We start from the raw sequence: 23354 nt of genomic DNA on the forward strand, positions 1-23354 counted from the left end.
AAGAGCACCATAGTAATCATGGTTCTGTGGTGTTTCAGGAAGAGCACCATAGTAACCATGGTTCTGTGTTGTTTCAGGAAGAGCACCATAGTAACCATTGTTCTGTGTTTCAGGAAGAACACCATAGTAACCATGGTTCTGTGTTTCAGGAAGAGCACCATAGTAATCATGGTTCTGTGGTGTTTCAGGAAGAGCACCATAGTAACCATGGTTCTGTGGTGTTTCAGGAAGAGCACCATAGTAACCATGGTTCTGTGTTTCAGGAAGAGCACCATAGTAACCATGGTTCTGTGTTGTTTCAGGAAGAGCACCATAGTAACCATGGTTCTGTGGTGTTTCAGGAAGAGCACCATAGTAACCATGGTTCTGTGTTTCAGGAAGAGCACCATAGTAACCATGGTTCTGTGTTTCAGGAAGAGCACCATAGTAACCATGGTTCTGTGTTTCAGGAAGAGCACCATAGTAGCCATGGTTCTGTGTTTCAGGAAGAGCACCATACTAATGGTTCTGTGTTTCAGGAAGAGCACCATAGTAATCATGGTTCTGTGTTTCAGGAAGAGCACCATAGCACCATAGTAATCATGGTTCTGTGTTTCAGGAAGAGCACCATAGTAATCATGGTTCTGTGTTTCAGGAAGAGCACCATAGTAACCATGGTTCTGTGTTGTTTCAGGAAGAGCACCATAGTAACCATGGTTCTGTGTTTCAGGAAGAGCACCATACTAATGGTTCTATGTTGTTTCAGGAAGAGCACCATACTAATGGTTCTATGTTGTTTCAGGAAGAGCACCATAGTAACCATGGTTCTGTGTTTCAGGAAGAGCACCATAGTAACCATGGTTCTGTGTTTCAGGAAGAGCACCATAGTAACCATGGTTCTGTGTTTCAGGAAGAGCACCATAGTAACCATGGTTCTGTGGTGTTTCAGGAAGAGCACCATAGTAACCATGGTTCTGTGGTGTTTCAGGAAGAGCACCATAGTAACCATGGTTCTGTGTTTCAGGAAGAGCACCATAGTAACCATGGTTCTGTGTTGTTTCAGGAAGAGCACCATAGTAACCATGGTTCTGTGGTGTTTCAGGAAGAGCACCATAGTAACCATGGTTCTGTGTTTCAGGAAGAGCACCATAGTAACCATGGTTCTGTGTTTCAGGAAGAGCACCATAGTAACCATGGTTCTGTGTTTCAGGAAGAGCACCATAGTAACCATGGTTCTGTGTTTCAGGAAGAGCACCATAGTAATGGTTCTGTGTTTCAGGAAGAGCACCATAGTAATCATGGTTCTGTGTTTCAGGAAGAGCACCATAGTAATCATGGTTCTGTGGTGTTTCAGGAAGAGCACCATAGTAACCATGGTTCTGTGTTTCAGGAAGAGCACCATAGTAACCATGGTTCTGTGTTGTTTCAGGAAGAGCACCATAGTAACCATGGTTCTGTGTTTCAGGAAGAGCACCATACTAATGGTTCTGTGTTTCAGGAAGAGCACCATAGTAACCATGGTTCTGTGTTTCAGGAAGAGCACCATAGTAACCATGGTTCTGTGTTTCAGGAAGAGCACCATAGTAACCATGGTTCTGTGTTTCAGGAAGAGCACCATAGTAACCATGGTTCTGTGTTTCAGGAAGAGCACCATACTAATGGTTCTGTGTTTCAGGAAGAGCACCATACTAATGGTTCTGTGTTTCAGGAAGAGCACCATACTAATGGTTCTGTGTTTCAGGAAGAGCACCATAATGCGTATGCTGTTCCGGTTTTACGAGCCCCAGAAGGGGAACATCTACATCGCTGGACAGAACATCAGGGACGTTGGACTGGACAGCCTGCGACGGGCCGTAGGGGTGGTACCACAGGTACAACTAACTTGATTAGATTACATGGATTGATCCTTTATTATGTTGACTTGGAGAACAATCACCTCCCACAACCAGGGGGCAGATGTGGAAGCGAATACAAAACTACAGGTTCTTTCCTTCACATGTGTTCAGTGTGTTGTAGTGGAAATGTCCTGTATTTACCAAATCATGAGACCAAACCACCATACAAGTCAAGAGTTATCATAAAGTCCATCTTTAATTATATGAGCTCCATCACAACCCTGTGACTCTCAGATCAATTCAGTGTCTATACATGAATTCTCTGAGAGCCCCTTACACATTGCAACTGAGATCCTTTATAGCAAAGACACATATAGCCAGACAGCATTGGCTATAAATTATCGTTCAACTTTGTCTCCTAAACTATGTTCTTATCTCGCTCTTGGTACCACTCAGGACCAAAAACACTACCTCATCCACTAGCATATATCAAATACACCCCCTCCTGGACAAGATCACAGAGAGACAGTGACTGGCACACAGACATTGTGGAGCCAAGAGATAATTGGTTCCCCCTCAATCATTCCTTCACATGGTTTAAAAGATATGTTTACATATGAAGACAAGCTTGACCTCTCCCCTCTCTGAGGCCCAAGTAACTGAACCCTGACAGAGAACAGAGAACTGCAAATGGCCACCACTACAGTACAACAAGATACATTCTAATGAGAAGTAACTGACCCCAGAACAGAGAACTGTTGACGGCCACCACTACAGTACAACAAGATACATTCTAATGAGAAGTAACTGACCCCAGAACAGAGAACTGTTGACGGCCACCACTATAGTACAACAAGATACATTCAAGTATCTCGCGAGCATATTATAAAAATGAAACATCTTATCTATGTTACCCAACTAATTCTGATTCTGCCACGACAGTGTTTCCTCTCCTGATGTGTCCTCTCCTGATGTGTCCTCTCCTGATGTGTCCTCTCCTGATGTGTCCTCCTGATGTTTCCTCTCCTGATGTTTCCTCTCCCGATGTGTCCTCTCCCGATGTGTCCTCTCCCGATGTTTCCTCTCCTGATGTGTCCTCTCCTGATGTGTCCTCTCCTGATGTGTCCTCTCCTGATGTTTCCTCTCCTGATGTGTCCTCTCCTGATGTTTCCTCTCCTGATGTGTCCTCTCCTGATGTGTCCTCTCCTGATGTGTCCTCTCCTGATGTGTCCTCTCCTGATGTGTCCTCTCCTGATGTGTCCTCTCCTGATGTGTCCTCCTGATGTTTCCTCTCCTGATGTTTCCTCTCCTGATGTTTCCTCTCCTGATGTGTCCTCTCCTGATGTGTCCTCTCCCGATGTGTCCTCTCCCGATGTGTCCTCTCCCGATGTGTCCTCTCCCGATGTGTCCTCTCCCGATGTTTCCTCTCCTGATGTTTCCTCTCCCGATGTTTCCTCTCCCGATGTGTCCTCTCCCGATGTGTCCTCTCCCGATGTGTCCTCTCCCGATGTTTCCTCTCCTGATGTTTCCTCTCCCGATGTTTCCTCTCCCGATGTGTCCTCTCCCGATGTGTCCTCTCCTGATGTGTCCTCTCCTGATGTGTCCTCTCCTGATGTGTCCTCTCCCGATGTGTCCTCTCCCGATGTGTCCTCTCCTGATGTGTCCTCCTGATGTTTCCTCTCCTGATGTTTCCTCTCCCGATGTTTCCTCTCCCGATGTGTCCTCTCCCGATGTGTCCTCTCCTGATGTGTCCTCTCCTGATGTGTCCTCTCCTGATGTGTCCTCTCCTGATGTGTCCTCTCCCGATGTGTCCTCTCCCGATGTGTCCTCTCCTGATGTGTCCTCCTGATGTTTCCTCTCCTGATGTTTCCTCTTCTGATGTTTCCTCTCCTGTGTCCTCTCCCGATGTGTCCTCTCCCGATGTGTCCTCTCCCGATGTTTCCTCTCCTGTTGTGTCCTCTCCCGATGTGTCCTCTCCCGATGTGTCCTCTCCCGATGTGTCCTCTCCCGATGTGTCCTCTCCCGATGTGTCTTCTCCCAATGTGTCCTCTCCCGATGTGTCCTCTCCCGATGTTTCCTCTCCTCATGTGTCCTCTCCTGATGTGTCCTCTCCTCAAGTTGAGCTGACGGTATTGATTGACTGTACTGTTTCCTCCCTCACTCTGTCTCTCTACCCTCCTCCCTACCCAGGATGCAGTGCTCTTCCACAACACCATCTTCTACAACCTTCAGTACGGGAACATCAACGCCACGCCAGAGGAGGTGTACCAGGTGGCACGGCTGGCAGGGATCCACGATGCCATCCTCAGGATGCCCCACGGATACGACACTCAGGTCGGCGAGAGGGGACTCAAACTGTCAGGTAGGTCAGACACCCTGGTCGGGAGATGGGACTCAAACTGTCAGGTAGGTCAGACACCCTGGTCGGGAGAGGGGACTCAAACTGTCAGGTAGGTCAGACACCCTGGTCGGGAGATGGGACTCAAACTGTCAGGTAGGTCAGACACCCTGGTCGGGAGATGGGACTCAAACTGTCAGGTAGGTCAGACACCCTGGTCGGGAGATGGGACTCAAACTGTCAGGTAGGTCAGACACCCTGGTCGGGAGATGGGACTCAAACTGTCAGGTTTGTCAGACACCCTGGTCGGGAGATGGGACTCAAACTGTCAGGTAGGTCAGACACACCCTGGTCGGGGGAGGGGACTCAAATATCTACCTCAAATAGACAGCATTATTGACTTGCTGTTATGTCTCTGTTGCCGTGTGTTTCAAGACAGCATTATTGACTTGCTGTGTGTGTTTCAAGACAGCATTATTGACTTGATGTGTGTGTTTCAAGACAGCATTATTGACTTGCTGTGTGTGTTTCAGGTGGGGAGAAGCAGCGTGTGGCCATAGCCAGGGCCATACTGAAGAACCCTCCTATCCTGCTGTATGACGAAGCTACCTCCTCACTGGACTCTATCACTGAGGAGGTAACCCCCCCCCCCCCCCCCACACACACACACACACACACACACACACAGAATCAGCTGTTGTCTCTTCTGCAGCTCAGTTCACCAACCAACCAATCAGCTGCGTAGATGTTAGGGGATAGAGTACACTGTGCCCTGAAATTGGAGAGAACAGGCCACATGTCCTGTTATAGTTTCATACTGAATTACATGTAGATGTGTACTGCTTTCTTATTGTGAAGCTTTTTATATGGGTATATGTAAATAGCATCAGGAGCACACAGGGGTGGGCATGAGGGGGGGATGATGACAGGAGATATTGCTGGCTGCTGCTGTGTTGACTTAGTGGTTTTAATTACATTTTCTCAGAGAAACCGGCTTCATATATATCCTGCCTGTCATATTGGCATCGGTGTACTCCTAGAACGTTCCAGAACTATTTCTAACACTTGATGTTCCTGTGTTGTTTCACTACAGTGTTCTAGAACTATTTCTAACACTTGATGTTCCTGTGTTGTTTCACTACAGTGTTCTAGAACTATTTCTAACACTTGATGTTCCTGTGTTGTTTCACTACAGTGTTCTAGAACTATTTCTAACACTTGATGTTCCTGTGTTGTTTCACTACAGTGTTCTAGAACTATTTCTAACACTTGATGTTCCTGTGTTCCATAATAATGGCGCCGTAGGGGATGGCTGCCATTTTACGGGCTCCTAACTAATGATGCACCGATATGACATTTTTGGCCGATATCGATATTTTCCTTGCCAAAAAAAACAATACTTTCTGGAAACATTCTGGAAATCATTTTGAATTCTTCATGTTCCTGTGTTGTTCTAGACCCTTCTAGAACTATTTGTAACATTCAATGTTTCTGTGTTGTAGAAAGTTCTAGAACTATTTCTAATACTTGGTGTTCCTGTGTTGTTCTGGAACATTCTAGAACTGTTTCTAATACTTTATGTTCCTCTACAAAATTCTAGTACAATTTCGAATAATTCATTCTAAAGCGTTCTAGAACTATTTCTAATACTTCATGTTGATTCTGTGTACTTCTAGAACATTCTTAGTTCCATGAAGGGTCTGGTCCAGGACCGGACGTCCGTGTTCATCGCTCACAGACTGTCCACCATCGTAGACGCAGACGAGATCATTGTACTCAACAAGGTAAGAAGACCTTCTCATAGTGATTATTCCAAGGAGGGAGCTTTTTATTTTTTTTATTTTTGTAAACTTTTCCTGTTGAAAAGCGTAATCCCAAGTATAAATACAGAAAATTACTCACACTGAAGGGTAAAAAACAACAACATTTGGGAACAAAACAATTTTATTTTATACAACTGCAAACTTCAAGGAGTAGTTATATACTTGGGATATATATATATTTTTTTATCAGTTAAGAACAATTTCTTATTTTCAATGATGGCCTAGGAACAGTGGGTTAACATCCTTGTTCAGGGGCAGAACAACAGATTTTTACCATGTCAGCTCGGGGATTTGATCCAGCAACCTTTTGATTGCTGGCCCAACGCTCAAACCACTAGGCTACCTGCTGGCCCAACGCTCAAACCACTAGGCTACCTGCTGGCCCAACGCTCAAACCACTAGGCTACCTGCTGGCCCAACGCTCAGGCTACCTGCTGGCCCAACGCTCAAACCACTAGGCTACCTGCTGGCCCAACGCTCAAACCACTAGGCTACCTGCTGGCCCAACGCTCAGGCTACCTGCTGGCCCAACGCTCAAACCACTAGGCTACCTGCTGGCCCAACGCTCAAACCACTAGGCTACCTGCTGGCCCAACGCTCAAACCACTAGGCTACCTGCTGGCCCAACGCTCAGGCTACCTGCTGGCCCAACGCTCAAACCACTAGGCTACCTGCTGGCCCAACGCTCAAACCACTAGGCTACCTGCTGGCCCAACGCTCAAACCACTAGGCTACCTGCTGGCCCAACGCTCAAACCACTAGGCTACCTGCTGGCCCAACGCTCAAACCACAGGCTACCTGCTGGCCCAACGCTCAAACCACTAGGCTACCTGCTGGCCCAACGCTCAAACCACTAGGCTACCTGCTGGCCCAACGCTCAAACCACTAGGCTACCTGCTGGCCCAACGCTCAAACCACTAGGCTACCTGCTGGCCCAACGCTCAAACCACTAGGCTACCTGCTGGCCCAACGCTCAAACCACTAGGCTACCTGCTGCCCTGGATATCACTTTTCAACAGGAAATGTTCAAAAATCACTGGACGTGTTTTAAGATTTGGGATATTAGTCCACGATTTCTTCTACCTCGAATAACATTCAGGTCCCAAATCTTTTCCAAAATGTCCCTGGCCTGGCGCATTTGGTTGATCTTAATTTCCATCCACCAGGACAACCTGCAACACACATCATCCATCCACCAGGACAACCTGCAACACACATCATCCATCCACCAGGACAACCTGCAACACACATCATCCATCCACCAGGACAACCTTCATCCATCCACCAGGACAACCTGCAACACACATCATCCATCCACCAGGACAACCTGCAACACACATCATCCATCCACCAGGACAACCTGCAACACACATCATCCATCCACCAGGACAACCTGCAACACACATCATCCATCCACCAGGACAACCTGCAACACACATCATCCATCCACCAGGACAACCTGCAACACACACACCACACATCAGAACAGACCCTTAAAACCATCGTTAGTAAAGTTGAAAACACTCATTATTTACTGACTACCTCAGAACAGTAAAGTTGAAAACACTCATTATTTACTGACTACCTCAGAACAGTAAAGTTGAAAACACTCATTATTTACTGACTACCTCAGAACAGTAAAGTTGAAAACACTCATTATTTACTGACTACCTCAGAACAGTAAAGTTGAAAACACTCATTATTTACTGACTACCTCAGAACAGTAAAGTTGAAAACACTTGTTATTTACTGACTACCTCAGAACAGTAAAGTTGAAAACACTCATTATTTACTGACTACCTCAGAACAGTAAAGTTGAAAACACTCATTATTTACTGACTACCTCAGAACAGTAAAGTTGAAAACACTCATTATTTACTGACTACCTCAGAACAGTAAAGTTGAAAACACTCATTATTTACTGACTACCTCAGAACAGTAAAGTTGAAAACACTCATTATTTACTGACTACCTCAGAACAGTAAAGTTGAAAACACTCATTATTTACTGACTACCTCAGAACAGTAAAGTTGAAAACACTCATTATTTACTGACTACCTCAGAACAGTAAAGTTGAAAACACTCATTATTTACTGACTACCTCAGAACAGTAAAGTTGAAAACACTCATTATTTACTGACTACCTCAGAACATTGTTGAAAACACTCATTATTTACTTTCAGAACAGTAAAGTTGAAAACACTCATTATTTACTGACTACCTCAGAACAGTAAAGTTGAAAACACTCATTATTTACTGACTACCTCAGAACAGTAAAGTTGAAAACACTTGTTATTAAGATAATGGTCATTGTATGGAAGCTTATTTGTGGTCACCTTTGTTCTGAAGATATCAGCGGTCACTTTCTAATAAAAAAAACTCCACTAAACACAGAATCAACATTATTATGTGTCAATTTGACTGCAAAATAGAGTATAGTCTGAAAACCTAGACGATAAATAGAGTATAGTCTGAAAACCTAGACGATAAATAGAGTATAGTCTGAAAACCTAGACGATAAATAGAGTATAGTCTGAAAACCTAGACGATAAATAGAGTATAGTCTGAAAACCTAGACGATAAATAGAGTATAGTCTGAAAACCGAGACGATAAATAGAGTATAGTCTGAAAACCTAGACGACTGCAAGATAAATATTGTACAGAGATCTTCCATTACATTTACATTTACATTTAAGTCATTTAGCAGACGCTCTTATCCAGAGCGACTTACAAATTGGTGCATTCACCTTATGACATCCAGTGGAACAGTAGTGCATCTAAATCTTTTAAGGCGGGGGGGGGTGAGAGGGATTACTTTATCCTATCCTAGGTATTCCTTAAAGAGGTGGGGTTTCAGGTGTCTCCGGAAGGTGGTGATTGACTCCGCTGTCCTGGCGTCGTGAGGGAGTTTGTTCCACCATTGGGGGGCCAGAGCAGCGAACAGTTTTGACTGGGCTGAGCGGGAACTGTACTTCCTCAGTGGTAGGGAGGCGAGCAGGCCAGAGGTGGATGAACGCAGTGCCCTTTTTTGGGTGTAGGGCCTGATCAGAGCCTGGAGGTACTGAGGTGCCGTTCCCCTCACAGCTCCGTAGGCAAGCACCATGGTCTTGTAGCGGATGCGAGCTTCAACTGGAAGCCAGTGGAGAGATCGGAGGAGCGGGGTGACGTGAGAGAACTTGGGAAGGTTGAACACCAGACGGGCTGCGGCGTTCTGGATGAGTTGTAGGGGTTTAATGGCACAGGCAGGGAGCCCAGCCAACAGCGAGTTGCAGTAATCCAGACGGGAGATGACAAGTGCCTGGATTAGGACCTGCGCTGCTTCCTGTGTGAGGCAGGGTCGTACTCTGCGGATGTTGTAGAGCATGAACCTACAGGAACGGGCCACCGCCTTGATGTTAGTTGAGAACGACAGGGTGTTGTCCAGGATCACGCCAAGGTTCTTAGCGCTCTGGGAGGAGGACACAATGGAGTTGTCAACCGTGATGGCGAGATCATGGAACGGGCAGTCCTTCCCCGGGAGGAAGAGCAGCTCCGTCTTGCCAAGGTTCAGCTTGAGGTGGTGATCCGTCATCCACACTGATATGTCTGCCAGACATGCAGAGATGCGATTCGCCACCTGGTCATCAGAAGGGGGAAAGGAGAAGATTAATTGTGTGTCGTCTGCATAGCAATGATAGGAGAGACCATGTGAGGTTATGACAGAGAATGTCTCTGGTGGTAAATTGGATACGTTGTAGTAACGTCGTTGTGTGGTAGACTGGATACTCTCTGTCCTCTCCTAGCCCACGTTTACAACGGCCGCTGCTATCTCAATGGCTAGGAGGTATCACTTCTGTAGCGAATAAGAGTTCAACGTTCATACCATTCACAACCAAAGCTCACGCTGAGGTTGGCATCTTTCTGTAGTTATTATCTGAACCCTTCTGACATCGGAACGTCATCCTAATGTACCGGGAACAGAAAGTTATTTGCCCTTTTAACGCAGAGGCTGCAGGCCTCGCGTACTCGGAACAGAAAGTTATTTTTTCGTAAAGGGCTTATATAGTGGAGGGAGAGAAGGGTGTGTTTCATAGTTTATAACCAAGGTCTCTTCACAGGGGCGGGCCACTGATTGAGCAGAGCGCTAACCTTATGAAAACCCAATTCTCTCATTTGGAAGCTAAAATTACATTGACTCTTTTCACAAATAGTTTCATATTTAAACATTTAAATTGCACAGCAATTCCATGTGAATCTGATAACTATAATGTGTAGACTTTCCAAGATAGAGTTTATGCCATCCTATCATTAATAAGAATTTCTCAGATGACAACCGAACTGACATCATATCATATTCATTAAGTACCAACGCATTTTTTAAGCTGGTTGGATTACCGAAATATGCTTCCTTTCCCCCCAACTTTCGACGTTCCCCGACTCTCTATGTTTAACAAAGGGATTTTCAATAGTCACATCGGTAGAGTTGAGAGAGGAAAAAGGGAAAAGGTATTTATGGGGATCATAAACCTCCCCCTCAGGTCATGACAGATCGTACATGTAACTTTGGACAGCCAGCCAACTAACGCTAGCTAGCTAGCTAGCTAACTGTACGCTTTAACTTGCAATGAAAACGACTTTCTGACAAAATTATAAACATATAATATCTGGAAATGTATACTGAACAAAAATATAAACGCAACATGCAACAATTTAAACGCTTTTTACTGAGTTACAGTTTAAATAAGGAAATATGTGAATTTTAATTCATTAATTTGGTCGTGATCTATGGATTTCAAATGACTGGGTAACGGCACAGCCATCGTTGGGCCTTGGAGGGCATAGGCCCACCCACTGGGGTACCAGGCCCACCCACTGGGGTACTAGGCCCACCCACTGGGGTACTAGGCCCACCCACTGGGGTACCAGGCCCACCCACTGGGGTACTAGGCCCACCCACTGGGGTACCAGGCCCACCCACTGGGGTACTAGGCCCACCCACTGGGGTACCAGGCCCACCCACTGGGGTACTAGGCCCACCCACTGGGGTACTAGGCCCACCAACTGGGGTACCAGGCCCACCCACTGGGATACTAGGCCCACCCACTGGGGTACCAGGCCCACTCCCTGGGGTACTAGGCCCACCCACTGGGGTACCAGGCCCACCCACTGGGGTACCAGGCCCACTCACTGGGGTACCAGGCCCACTCACTGGGGTACTAGGCCCACCCACTGGGGTACCAGGCCCACTCACTGGGGTACCAGGCCCACCCACTGGGGTACCGGGCCCACCCACTGGGGTACCGGGCCCACTCACTGGGGTACCGGGCCCACTCACTGGGGTACCGGGCCCACTCACTGGGGTACCAGCCCCACTCACTGGGGTACCGGGCCCACCCACTGGGGTACCGGGCCCACCCACTGGGGTACCGGGCCCACTCACTGGGGTACCAGGCCCACTCACTGGGGTACCAGGCCCACTCACTGGGGTACTAGGCCCACCCACTGGGGTGCCAGGCCCACTCACTGGGGTACTAGGCCCACCCACTGGGGTGCCAGGCCCACTCACTGGGGTACTGGGCCCACCCACTGGGGTACCGGGCCCACTCACTGGGGTACCGGGCCCACTCACTGGGGTACCGGGCCCACTCACTGGGGTACCGGGCCCACCCACTGGGGTGCCAGGCCCAGCCACTTCTCAACAACCTTCGCTAAGTTTAGTTAGTTATGTACCTCTTTTGGCTACTATATTTATTGAGGTAGTGTTCTCACTTACAACATTAATCTAGTGAGGTAGGAGGAGAGAGGAATGAGGAATAGAAAGAGGAGAGGAGAGGGGGTTGAGGTTTGGTTTGTCTTGTGGTGTGTCTTAGCTCTTTGAAAGCTGTTGGTGATGTTTTCCATGTTCCCCCGTGAGCAGAGGCAGAGCGTCAGATGGAGAGATCAGAAGGTCGTCGTGGCGAGGAGGCGTGTTATTCCGTGTCGCCATGGTGTCGGCTCGTTAAGTCACAGAGTTAGAAACAGTCAGTTACGTGCATGCCCACGGTGCCAACACTTCTGCCTCGCTCCCTGGGGGGTGGGATACTTTTATTACTGAGTGGGTGGGCGGGTGAGGGAGGGACGGGAGGGAGGGGTGTGTGCTGCTGTCGTGTGCCAGTAGGGAAGAGTCAGGTAGAGAGGGAGGGTTTCAGAGAGAGAGAGTAGGGAAGAGACAGGTAGAGAGGGAGGGTTTCAGAGAGAGAGAGTAGGGAAGAGTCAGGTAGAGAGGGAGGGTTTCAGAGACAGAGAGTAGGGAAGAGTCAGGTAGAGAGGGAGGGTTTCAGAGAGACGGAGAGTAGGGAAGGGTCAGGTAGAGAGGGAGGGTTTCAGAGAGAGAGAGTAGGGAAGAGTCAGGTAGAGAGGGAGGGTTTCAGAGACAGAGAGTAGGGAAGAGTCAGGTAGAGAGGGAGGGTTTCAGAGATAGAGAGTAGGGAAGAGTCAGGTAGAGAGGGAGGGTTTCAGAGACAGAGAGTAGGGAAGAGTCAGGTAGAGAGGGAGGGTTTCAGAGACAGAGAGTAGGGAAGAGTCAGGTAGAGAGGGAGGGTTTCAGAGAGAGAGAGTAGGGAAGAGTCAGGTAGAGAGGGAGGGTTTCAAAGACAGAGAGTAGGGAAGAGACAGGTAGAGAGGGAGGGTTTCAGAGAGACGGAGAGTAGGGAAGAGTCAGGTAGAGAGGGAGGGTTTCAGAGACAGAGAGTAGGGAAGAGTCAGGTAGAGAGGGAGGGTTTCAGAGAGAGAGAGTAGGGAAGAGTCAGGTAGAGAGGGAGGGTTTCAAAGACAGAGAGTAGGGAAGAGACAGGTAGAGAGGGAGGGTTTCAGAGAGACGGAGAGTAGGGAAGAGACAGGTAGAGAGGGAGAGTTTCAGAGAGAGAGAGTAGGGAAGAGTCAGGTAGAGAGGGAGGGTTTCAGAGAGACGGAGAGTAGGGAAGAGACCGGTAGAGAGGGAGAGTTTCAGAGAGAGAGAGTAGGGAAGAGTCAGGTAGAGAGGGAGGGTTTCAGAGAGACGGAGAGTAGGGAAGAGACCGGTAGAGAGGGAGAGTTTCAGAGAGACGGAGAGTTGGCTATTCATCAACTGAGTTGATATTATAATTAATTCTCGATGTCTCCCATTCAATACTGCATTCTGTGTCAAAGTCCTTTTTACATGGACTTTAGTCGGACTCAACTAGACTTTATAGTAGAATAATCCTCTGTCTCTCCCTCTCTCTGTCCTTCTCCCTCTGTCTCCCCTCCTCCTCCAGGGTAAGATAGCAGAGCGAGGGGACCACCACTCTCTCCTGGCTACTCCAGGCTCTCTGTATGCTGACCTGTGGAACACTCAGAACAGTAAGATACTGAACATTAAGAACAGCCCGGTGCAACTGCAGCCAGAGAGACTCAGCCAGAAGGAGGAGGAGAGGAAGAAACTACAGGAGGAGATCATGAACAGTGTCAAGGGCTGTGGGAACTGCTCCTGTTGAGGAGAGGAGAGACAAGGACATCCCTCAATTACCGTCCTCCCTTTCTCCTTCCTTCACTCACTGACAGCCTGCCCTCAGTACTTTAGTCTCTCTCAGGGGAGGGGACATCTACACCTCTCCATCTCACTCCTGCCACAACAAACCCTGGGCTGACTGCCCCTCCCCTTGCTCCTCTTGAGAAGACGATTGGTGGCCGAAGAGGAGACTGAGAAGGAAGCCTATCTGCCATTGGCTGATGTCTACAGAGAGGCAGTGTTCATCTACCAATCATCTCAGGACAAACCACGCATAAGAGATCTGGTATATGATGACATCATGGTGTATAGGATTGAGTAAGAACAGGACTGATGGACTGAGTAAGAACAGGACTGATGGACTGAGTAAGAACAGGACTGATGGACTGAGTAAGAACGGGACTGATGGACTGAGTAAGAACGGGACTGATGGACTGAGTAAGAACAGGGCTGATGGACTGAGTAAGAACAGGACTGATGGACTGAGTAAGAACAGGACTAATGGACTGAGTAAGAACAGGGCTGATGGACTGAGTAAGAACAGGGCTGATGGACTGAGTAAGAACAGGACTGAGTAAGAACAGGACTGATGGACTGAGTAAGAACAGGACTGAGTAAGAACAGGGCTGATGGACTGAGTAAGAACAGGACTGATGGACTGAGTAAGAACAGGACTGATGGACTGAGTAAGAACAGGACTGATGGACTGAGTAAGAACAGGACTGATGGACTGAGTAAGAACAGGGCTGATGGACTGAGTAAGAACAGGGCTGATGGACTGAGTAAGAACAGGGCTGATGGACTGAGTAAGAACAGGACTGAGTAAGAACAGGGCTGATGGACTGAGTAAGAACAGGACTGAGTAAGAACAGGACTGATGGACTGAGTAAGAACAGGGCTGATGGACTGAGTAAGAACAGGACTGAGTAAGAACAGGGCTGATGGACTGAGTAAGAACAGGACTGATGGACTGAGTAAGAACAGGGCTGATGGACTGAGTAAGAACAGGGCTGATAGACTGAGTAAGAACAGGACTGATGGACTGAGTAAGAACAGGGCTGATGGACTGAGTAAGAACAGGACTGAGTAAGAACAGGGCTGATGGACTGAGTAAGAACAGGACTGATGGACTGAGTAAGAACAGGACTGAGTAAGAACAGGACTGATGGACTGAGTAAGAACAGGGCTGATGGACTGAGTAAGAACAGGGCTGATGGACTGAGTAAGAACAGGGCTGATAGACTGAGTAAGAACAGGACTGATGGACTGAGTAAGAACAGGACTGATGGACTGAGTAAGAACAGGACTGATGGACTGAGTAAGAACAGGACTGATGGACTGAGTAAGAACAGGGCTGAGTAAGAACAGGACTGATGGACTGAGTAAGAACAGGGCTGATGGACTGAGTAAGAACAGGGCTGATAGACTGAGTAAGAACAGGACTGATGGACTGAGTAAGAACAGGGCTGAGTAAGAACAGGGCTGAGTAAGAACAGGGCTGAGTAAGAACAGGACTGAGTAAGAACAGGGCTGAGTAAGAACAGGGCTGAGTAAGAACAGGGCTGAGTAAGAACAGGGCTGAGTAAGAACAGGGCTGAGTAAGAACAGGGCTGATAGACTGAGTAAGAACAGGACTGATGGACTGAGTAAGAACAGGACTAATGGACTGAGTAAGAACAGGGCTGATGGACTGAGTAAGAACGGGACTGATGGACTGAGTAAGAACAGGGCTGATGGACTGAGTAAGAACAGGACTGATGGACTGAGTAAGAACAGGACTAATGGACTGAGTAAGAACAGGGCTGATGGACTGAGTAAGAACAGGGCTGATGGACTGAGTAAGAACAGGACTGAGTAAGAACAGGACTGATGGACTGAGTAAGAACAGGACTGAGTAAGAACAGGGCTGATGGACTGAGTAAGAACAGGACTGATGGACTGAGTAAGAACAGGACTGATGGACTGAGTAAGAACAGGACTGATGGACTGAGTAAGAACAGGACTGATGGACTGAGTAAGAACAGGGCTGATGGACTGAGTAAGAACAGGGCTGATGGACTGAGTAAGAACAGGACTGAGTAAGAACAGGGCTGATGGACTGAGTAAGAACAGGACTGAGTAAGAACAGGACTGATGGACTGAGTAAGAACAGGGCTGATGGACTGAGTAAGAACAGGACTGAGTAAGAACAGGGCTGATGGACTGAGTAAGAACAGGACTGATGGACTGAGTAAGAACAGGGCTGATGGACTGAGTAAGAACAGGGCTGATAGACTGAGTAAGAACAGGACTGATGGACTGAGTAAGAACAGGGCTGATGGACTGAGTAAGAACAGGACTGAGTAAGAACAGGGCTGATGGACTGAGTAAGAACAGGACTGATGGACTGAGTAAGAACAGGACTGAGTAAGAACAGGACTGATGGACTGAGTAAGAACAGGGCTGATGGACTGAGTAAGAACAGGGCTGATGGACTGAGTAAGAACAGGGCTGATAGACTGAGTAAGAACAGGACTGATGGACTGAGTAAGAACAGGACTGATGGACTGAGTAAGAACAGGACTGATGGACTGAGTAAGAACAGGACTGATGGACTGAGTAAGAACAGGGCTGAGTAAGAACAGGACTGATGGACTGAGTAAGAACAGGGCTGATGGACTGAGTAAGAACAGGGCTGATAGACTGAGTAAGAACAGGACTGATGGACTGAGTAAGAACAGGGCTGAGTAAGAACAGGGCTGAGTAAGAACAGGGCTGAGTAAGAACAGGGCTGATGGACTGAGTAAGAACAGGGCTGAGTAAGAACAGGGCTGAGTAAGAACAGGGCTGAGTAAGAACAGGGCTGATAGACTGAGTAAGAACAGGACTGATGGACTGAGTAAGAACAGGACTAATGGACTGAGTAAGAACAGGGCTGATGGACTGAGTAAGAACGGGACTGATGGACTGAGTAAGAACAGGGCTGATGGACTGAGTAAGAACAGGACTGATGGACTGAGTAAGAACAGGACTAATGGACTGAGTAAGAACAGGGCTGATGGACTGAGTAAGAACAGGGCTGATGGACTGAGTAAGAACAGGACTGAGTAAGAACAGGACTGATGGACTGAGTAAGAACAGGACTGAGTAAGAACAGGGCTGATGGACTGAGTAAGAACAGGACTGATGGACTGAGTAAGAACAGGACTGATGGACTGAGTAAGAACAGGACTGATGGACTGAGTAAGAACAGGACTGATGGACTGAGTAAGAACAGGGCTGATGGACTGAGTAAGAACAGGGCTGATGGACTGAGTAAGAACAGGGCTGATGGACTGAGTAAGAACAGGACTGAGTAAGAACAGGGCTGATGGACTGAGTAAGAACAGGACTGATGGACTGAGTAAGAACAGGGCTGATGGACTGAGTAAGAACAGGACTGAGTAAGAACAGGGCTGATGGACTGAGTAAGAACAGGACTGATGGACTGAGTAAGAACAGGGCTGATGGACTGAGTAAGAACAGGGCTGATAGACTGAGTAAGAACAGGACTGATGGACTGAGTAAGAACAGGGCTGATGGACTGAGTAAGAACAGGACTGAGTAAGAACAGGGCTGATGGACTGAGTAAGAACAGGACTGATGGACTGAGTAAGAACAGGACTGAGTAAGAACAGGACTGATGGACTGAGTAAGAACAGGGCTGATGGACTGAGTAAGAACAGGGCTGATGGACTGAGTAAGAACAGGGCTGATAGACTGAGTAAGAACAGGACTGATGGACTGAGTAAGAACAGGACTGATGGACTGAGTAAGAACAGGACTGATGGACTGAGTAAGAACAGGACTGATGGACTGAGTAAGAACAGGGCTGAGTAAGAACAGGACTGATGGACTGAGTAAGAACAGGGCTGATGGACTGAGTAAGAACAGGGCTGATAGACTGAGTAAGAACAGGACTGATGGACTGAGTAAGAACAGGGCTGAGTAAGAACAGGGCTGAGTAAGAACAGGGCTGAGTAAGAACAGGACTGAGTAAGAACAGGGCTGAGTAAGAACAGGGCTGAGTAAGAACAGGGCTGAGTAAGAACAGGGCTGAGTAAGAACAGGGCTGAGTAAGAACAGGGCTGATAGACTGAGTAAGAACAGGACTGATGGACTGAGTAAGAACAGGACTGATGGACTGAGTAAGAACAGGACTGATGGACTGAGTAAGAACAGGGCTGAGTAAGAACAGGGCTGATAGACTGAGTAAGAACAGGACTGATGGACTGAGTAAGAACAGGGCTGAGTAAGAACATGACTGATGGACTGAGTAAGAACAGGACTGATGGACTGAGTAAGAACAGGGCTGATATACTGAGTAAGAACAGGACTGATGGACTGAGTAAGAACAGGACTGATGGACTGAGTAAGAACAGGACTGATAGACTGAGTAAGAACAGGGCTGATAGACTGAGTAAGAACAGGACTGATGGACTGAGTAAGAACAGGGCTGAGTAAGAACAGGGCTGAGTAAGAACAGGGCTGAGTAAGAACAGGGCTGATAGACTGAGTAAGAACAGGGCTGAGTAAGAACAGGGCTGAGTAAGAACAGGGCTGAGTAAGAACAGGACTGATGGACTGAGTAAGAACAGGGCTGAGTAAGAACAGGGCTGAGTAAGAACAGGACTGAGTAAGAACAGGGCTGAGTAAGAACAGGGCTGAGTAAGAACAGGGCTGATAGACTGAGTAAGAACAGGACTGATGGACTGAGTAAGAACAGGGCTGAGTAAGAACAGGGCTGATAGACTGAGTAAGAACAGGACTGATGGACTGAGTAAGAACAGGACTGATGGACTGAGTAAGAACAGGACTGATGGACTGAGTAAGAACAGGGCTGAGTAAGAACAAGGCTGATAGACTGAGTAAGAACAGGACTGATGGACTGAGTAAGAACAGGACTGATGGACTGAGTAAGAACAGGACTGAGTAAGAACAGGGCTGATGGACTGAGTAAGAACAGGACTGATGGACTGAGTAAGAACAGGGCTGATGGACTGAGTAAGAACAGGACTGAGTAAGAACAGGGCTGATAGACTGAGTAAGAACAGGACTGATGGGCTGAGTAAGAACAGGGCTGATAGACTGAGTAAGAACAGGACTGATAGACTGAGTAAGAACAGGGCTGAGTAAGAACAGGGCTGAGTAAGAACAAGGCTGAGTAAGAACAGGGCTGAGTAAGAACAGGGCTGAGTAAGAACAGGGCTGAGTAAGAACAGGACTGATGGACTGAGTAAGAACAGGGCTGAGTAAGAACAGGGCTGAGTAAGAACAGGGCTGAGTAAGAACAGGGCTGAGTAAGAACAGGGCTGAGTAAGAACAGGGCTGAGTAAGAACAGGACTGAGTAAGAACAGGACTGAGTAAGAACAGGGCTGAGTAAGAACAGGACTGATGGACTGAGTAAGAACAGGACTGAGTAAGAACAGGACTGAGTAAGAACAGGGCTGAGTAAGAACAGGACTGATGGACTGAGTAAGAACAGGACTGAGTAAGAACAGGGCTGAGTAAGAACAGGGCTGAGTAAGAACAGGGCTGAGTAAGAACAGGACTGAGTAAGAACAGGGCTGAGTAAGAACAGGGCTGAGTAAGAACAGGGCTGAGTAAGAACAGGACTGAGTAAGAACAGGGCTGAGTAAGAACAGGGCTGATAGACTGAGTAAGAACAGGACTGATGGACTGAGTAAGAACAGGACTGAGTAAGAACAGGGCTGAGTAAGAACAGGGCTGAGTAAGAACAGGGCTGAGTAAGAACAGGACTGAGTAAGAACAGGGCTGAGTAATAACAGGGCTGAGTAAGAACAGGGCTGAGTAAGAACAGGGCTGAGTAAGAACAGGGCTGAGTAAGAACAGGACTGAGTAAGAACAGGGCTGAGTAAGAACAGGACTGAGTAAGAACAGGGCTGAGTAAGAACAGGGCTGAGTAAGAACAGGGCTGAGTAAGAACAGGGCTGAGTAAGAACAGGGCTGAGTAAGAACAGGGCTGAGTAAGAACAGGACTGAGTAAGAACAGGGCTGAGTAAGAACAGGGCTGAGTAAGAACAGGGCTGATAGACTGAGTAAGAACAGGGCTGAGTAAGAACAGGACTGATGGACTGAGTAAGAACAGGGCTGAGTAAGAACAGGGCTGGGTAAGAACAGGGCTGAGTAAGAACAGGGCTGAGTAAGAACAGGGCTGAGTAAGAACAGGGCTGAGTAAGAACAGGGCTGAGTAAGAACAGGGCTGGGTAAGAACAGGGCTGGGTAAGAACAGGGCTGAGTAAGAACAGGACTGAGTAAGAACAGGGCTGAGTAAGAACAGGGCTGAGTAAGAACAGGGCTGATAGACTGAGTAAGAACAGGGCTGAGTAAGAACAGGGCTGAGTAAGAACAGGACTGATGGACTGAGTAAGAACAGGGCTGAGTAAGAACAGGGCTGGGTAAGAACAGGGCTGAGTAAGAACAGGGCTGAGTAAGAACAGGGCTGAGTAAGAACAGGGCTGAGTAAGAACAGGGCTGAGTAAGAACAGGGCTGGGTAAGAACATTAAAGTGTATTTGACAGATCGGTGCCCATGTTGCATGATGTCATCGTGTACAGTTTGTTCGAACGGAACACTGGTTGGACTTGTTGTACAAATTCACCTTCATGTCCAACAGAAAGAAAGACATTACAATGTGTATAATTATGTAAAGGCATTGGAGAAAGAACATGGTGTTTTTGTGTGATAACCTGAATAAAGAGCAGTCAGATTGTTCCTATAATCTGTCAGTCTGATGAAGGGGAGGTCTTTCTTAATGTCCGGAGCCTGCTGCTTTTCTGTTCTACCTGATCATTAATTGCACCCACCTGGTGTCACAGGTCTAAACCAGTCCCCGATTAAAGGGGAATCACCCACCTGGTGTCCCAGGTCTAAACCAGTCCCTGATTAGAGGGGAATCACCCACCTGGTGTCCCAGGTCTAAACCAGTCCCTGATTAGAGGGCAATCACCCACCTGGTGTCCCAGGTCTAAACCAGTCCCCGATTAAAGGGGAATCACCCACCTGGTGTCACAGGTCGCAACCAGTCCCTGATTAAAGGGAAATCACCCACCTGGTGTCACAGGTCGCAACCAGTCCCTGATTAAAGGGGAATCACCCACCTGGTGTCACAGGTCTAAACCAGTCCCCGATTAAAGGGGAATCACCCACCTGGTGTCCCTGGTCTAAACCAGTCCCAGATTTCTATGGATAACACACCAGCTGTTCTGTATGGTTCCTCCTCCCTGATGCCACGGCCCGGTTCTTCCTCCCTACCAGTCTAGTTTGCTTGGTGGTGCCACGGCCCGGTTCTTCCTCCCTACCAGTCTAGTTTGCTTGGTGATGCCACGGACCGGTACTTCCTCCCTACCAGTCTAGTTTGCTTGGTGATGCCACGGACCGGTACTTCCTCCCTACCAGTCTAGTTTGCTTGGTGATGCCACGGGGTGGACCGGTACTTCCGCCCTACCAGTCTAGTTTGCTTGGTGATGCCACGGCCCGGTACTTCCTCCCTACCAGTCTAGTTTGCTTGGTGATGTCACGGGGTGGACCGGTACTTCCTCCCTACCAGTCTAGTTTGCTTGGTGATGCCACGGCCCGGTACTTCCTCCCTACCAGTCTAGTTTGCTTGGTGGTGCCACGGCCCGGTTCTTCCTCCCTACCAGTCTAGTTTGCTTGGTGATGCCACGGCCCGGTACTTCCTCCCTACCAGTCTACTTTACTAACTGTCCTAACTACTATATACATAATGTTGCCTTAACTTTGCTAAATGCTAATCCTTATATCCATTCCCTCAGTTTATGCTAAATGCTAATGCTCCTTTGTTCTAGTTCTGTGTTGACAGTCTCTTCAGTTTATATTTCATATCCTCCCCATAGTCTCCTCAGTTCATATCCTCCCCATGGTCTCCTCAGTTCATATCCTCCCCATGGTCTCCTCAGTTCATATCCTCCCCATGGTCTCCTCAGTTCATATCCTCCCCATAGTCTCCTCAGTTCATATCCTCCCCATGGTCTCCTCAGTTCATATCCTCCCCATAGTCTCCTCAGTTCACAGTTAATTTTCACCCCAGTGAGGTGACCCCCCCTTGTTGCTGCCATGTCCTTTAGATTCATTCACCAGCCCAATTGGTCCCTCTACCTTGTTGCTGCCATGTCCTTTAGATTCATTCACCAGCCCAATTGGTCCCTCTACCTTGTTGCTGCCATGTCCTGTAGATTCATTCACCAGCCCAATGGGTCCCTCTACCTTGTTACTGCCATGTCCTGTAGATTCATTCACCAGCCCAATTGGTCCCTCTATCTTGTTGTTGCCATGTCCTTTAGATTCATTCACCAGCCCAATTGGTCCCTCTACCTTGTTGCCATGTCCTTTAGATTCATTCACCAGCCCAATTGGTCCCTCTACCTTGTTGCTGCCATGTCCTTTAGATTCATTCACCAGCCCAATTGGTCCCTCTACCTTGTTGCTGCCATGTCCTTTAGATTCATTCACCAGCCCAATTGGTCCCTCTACCATGTCCTTTAGATTCATTCACCAGCCCAATTGGTCCCTCTACCATGTCCTTTAGATTCATTCACCAGCCCAATTGGTCCCTCTACCATGTCCTTTAGATTCATTCACCAGCCCAATTGGTCCCTCTACCATGTCCTTTAGATTCATTCACCAGCCCAATTGGTCCCTCTACCATGTCCTGTAGATTCATTCACCAGCCCAATTGGTCCCTCTACCATGTCCTGTAGATTCATTCACCAGCCCAATTGGTCCCTCTACCATGTCCTTTAGATTCATTCACCAGCCCAATTGGTCCCTCTACCATGTCCTGTAGATTCATTCACCAGCCCAATTGGTCCCTCTACCATGTCCTGTAGATTCATTCACCAGCCCAATTGGTCCCTCTACCATGTCCTGTAGATTCATTCACCAGCCCAATTGGTCCCTCTACCATGTCCTGTAGATTCATTCACCAGCCCAATTGGTCCCTCTACCATGTCCTTTAGATTCATTCACCAGCCCAATTGGTCCCTCTACCATGTCCTGTAGATTCATTCACCAGCCCAATTGGTCCCTCTACCATGTCCTGTAGATTCATTCACCAGCCCAATTGGTCCCTCTACCATGTCCTGTAGATTCATTCACCAGCCCAATTGGTCCCTCTACCTTGTTGCTGCCATGTCCTTTAGATTCATTCACCAGCCCAATTGGTCCCTCTACCTTGTTGCTGCCATGTCCTTTAGATTCATTCACCAGCCCAATTGGTCCCTCTACCATGTCCTTTAGATTCATTCACCAGCCCAATTGGTCCCTCTACCATGTCCTTTAGATTCATTCACCAGCCCAATTGGTCCCTCTACCATGTCCTTTAGATTCATTCACCAGCCCAATTGGTCCCTCTACCATGTCCTTTAGATTCATTCACCAGCCCAATTGGTCCCTCTACCATGTCCTGTAGATTCATTCACCAGCCCAATTGGTCCCTCTACCATGTCCTGTAGATTCATTCACCAGCCCAATTGGTCCCTCTACCATGTCCTTTAGATTCATTCACCAGCCCAATTGGTCCCTCTACCATGTCCTGTAGATTCATTCACCAGCCCATTGGTCCCTCTACCATGTCCTGTAGATTCATTCACCAGCCCAATTGGTCCCTCTACCATGTCCTGTTGCCCAATTGGTCCCTCTACCATGTCCTGTAGATTCATTCACCAGCCCAATTGGTCCCTCTACCATGTCCTTTAGATTCATTCACCAGCCCAATTGGTCCCTCTACCTTGTTGCCAGCCTTAGAATATTTTCCTTGAGCTGGGAAGGTATTTTAAAACAATCATTGTCGTCATAATTTGTTACTATGGCGATCATCAGGTCTTGGTACTT

General features: G+C 47.8%; 1 protein-coding gene across 1 annotated transcript in view; it reads left to right on the top strand.

The window, feature by feature from the left end:
- Positions 1-14335, top strand: part of LOC115123880 (iron-sulfur clusters transporter ABCB7, mitochondrial-like) — a 96232-nt gene extending 81897 nt beyond the window's left edge. Inside the window, exons 8-12 of the mRNA XM_065019009.1 lie at positions 1721-1850; positions 4005-4176; positions 4686-4789; positions 5829-5936; positions 13230-14335. Of these exons, the coding sequence (XP_064875081.1) occupies positions 1721-1850; positions 4005-4176; positions 4686-4789; positions 5829-5936; positions 13230-13448 (733 nt within the window). The 3' untranslated portion in view covers positions 13449-14335. The remainder of the gene's footprint in view (positions 1-1720; positions 1851-4004; positions 4177-4685; positions 4790-5828; positions 5937-13229) is intronic.
- The last annotated feature ends 9019 nt before the right edge of the window (positions 14336-23354 follow it).

Source organism: Oncorhynchus nerka, linkage group LG5, assembly GCF_034236695.1.
Source record: "Oncorhynchus nerka isolate Pitt River linkage group LG5, Oner_Uvic_2.0, whole genome shotgun sequence".
Lineage (NCBI taxonomy): Eukaryota > Metazoa > Chordata > Actinopteri > Salmoniformes > Salmonidae > Oncorhynchus > Oncorhynchus nerka.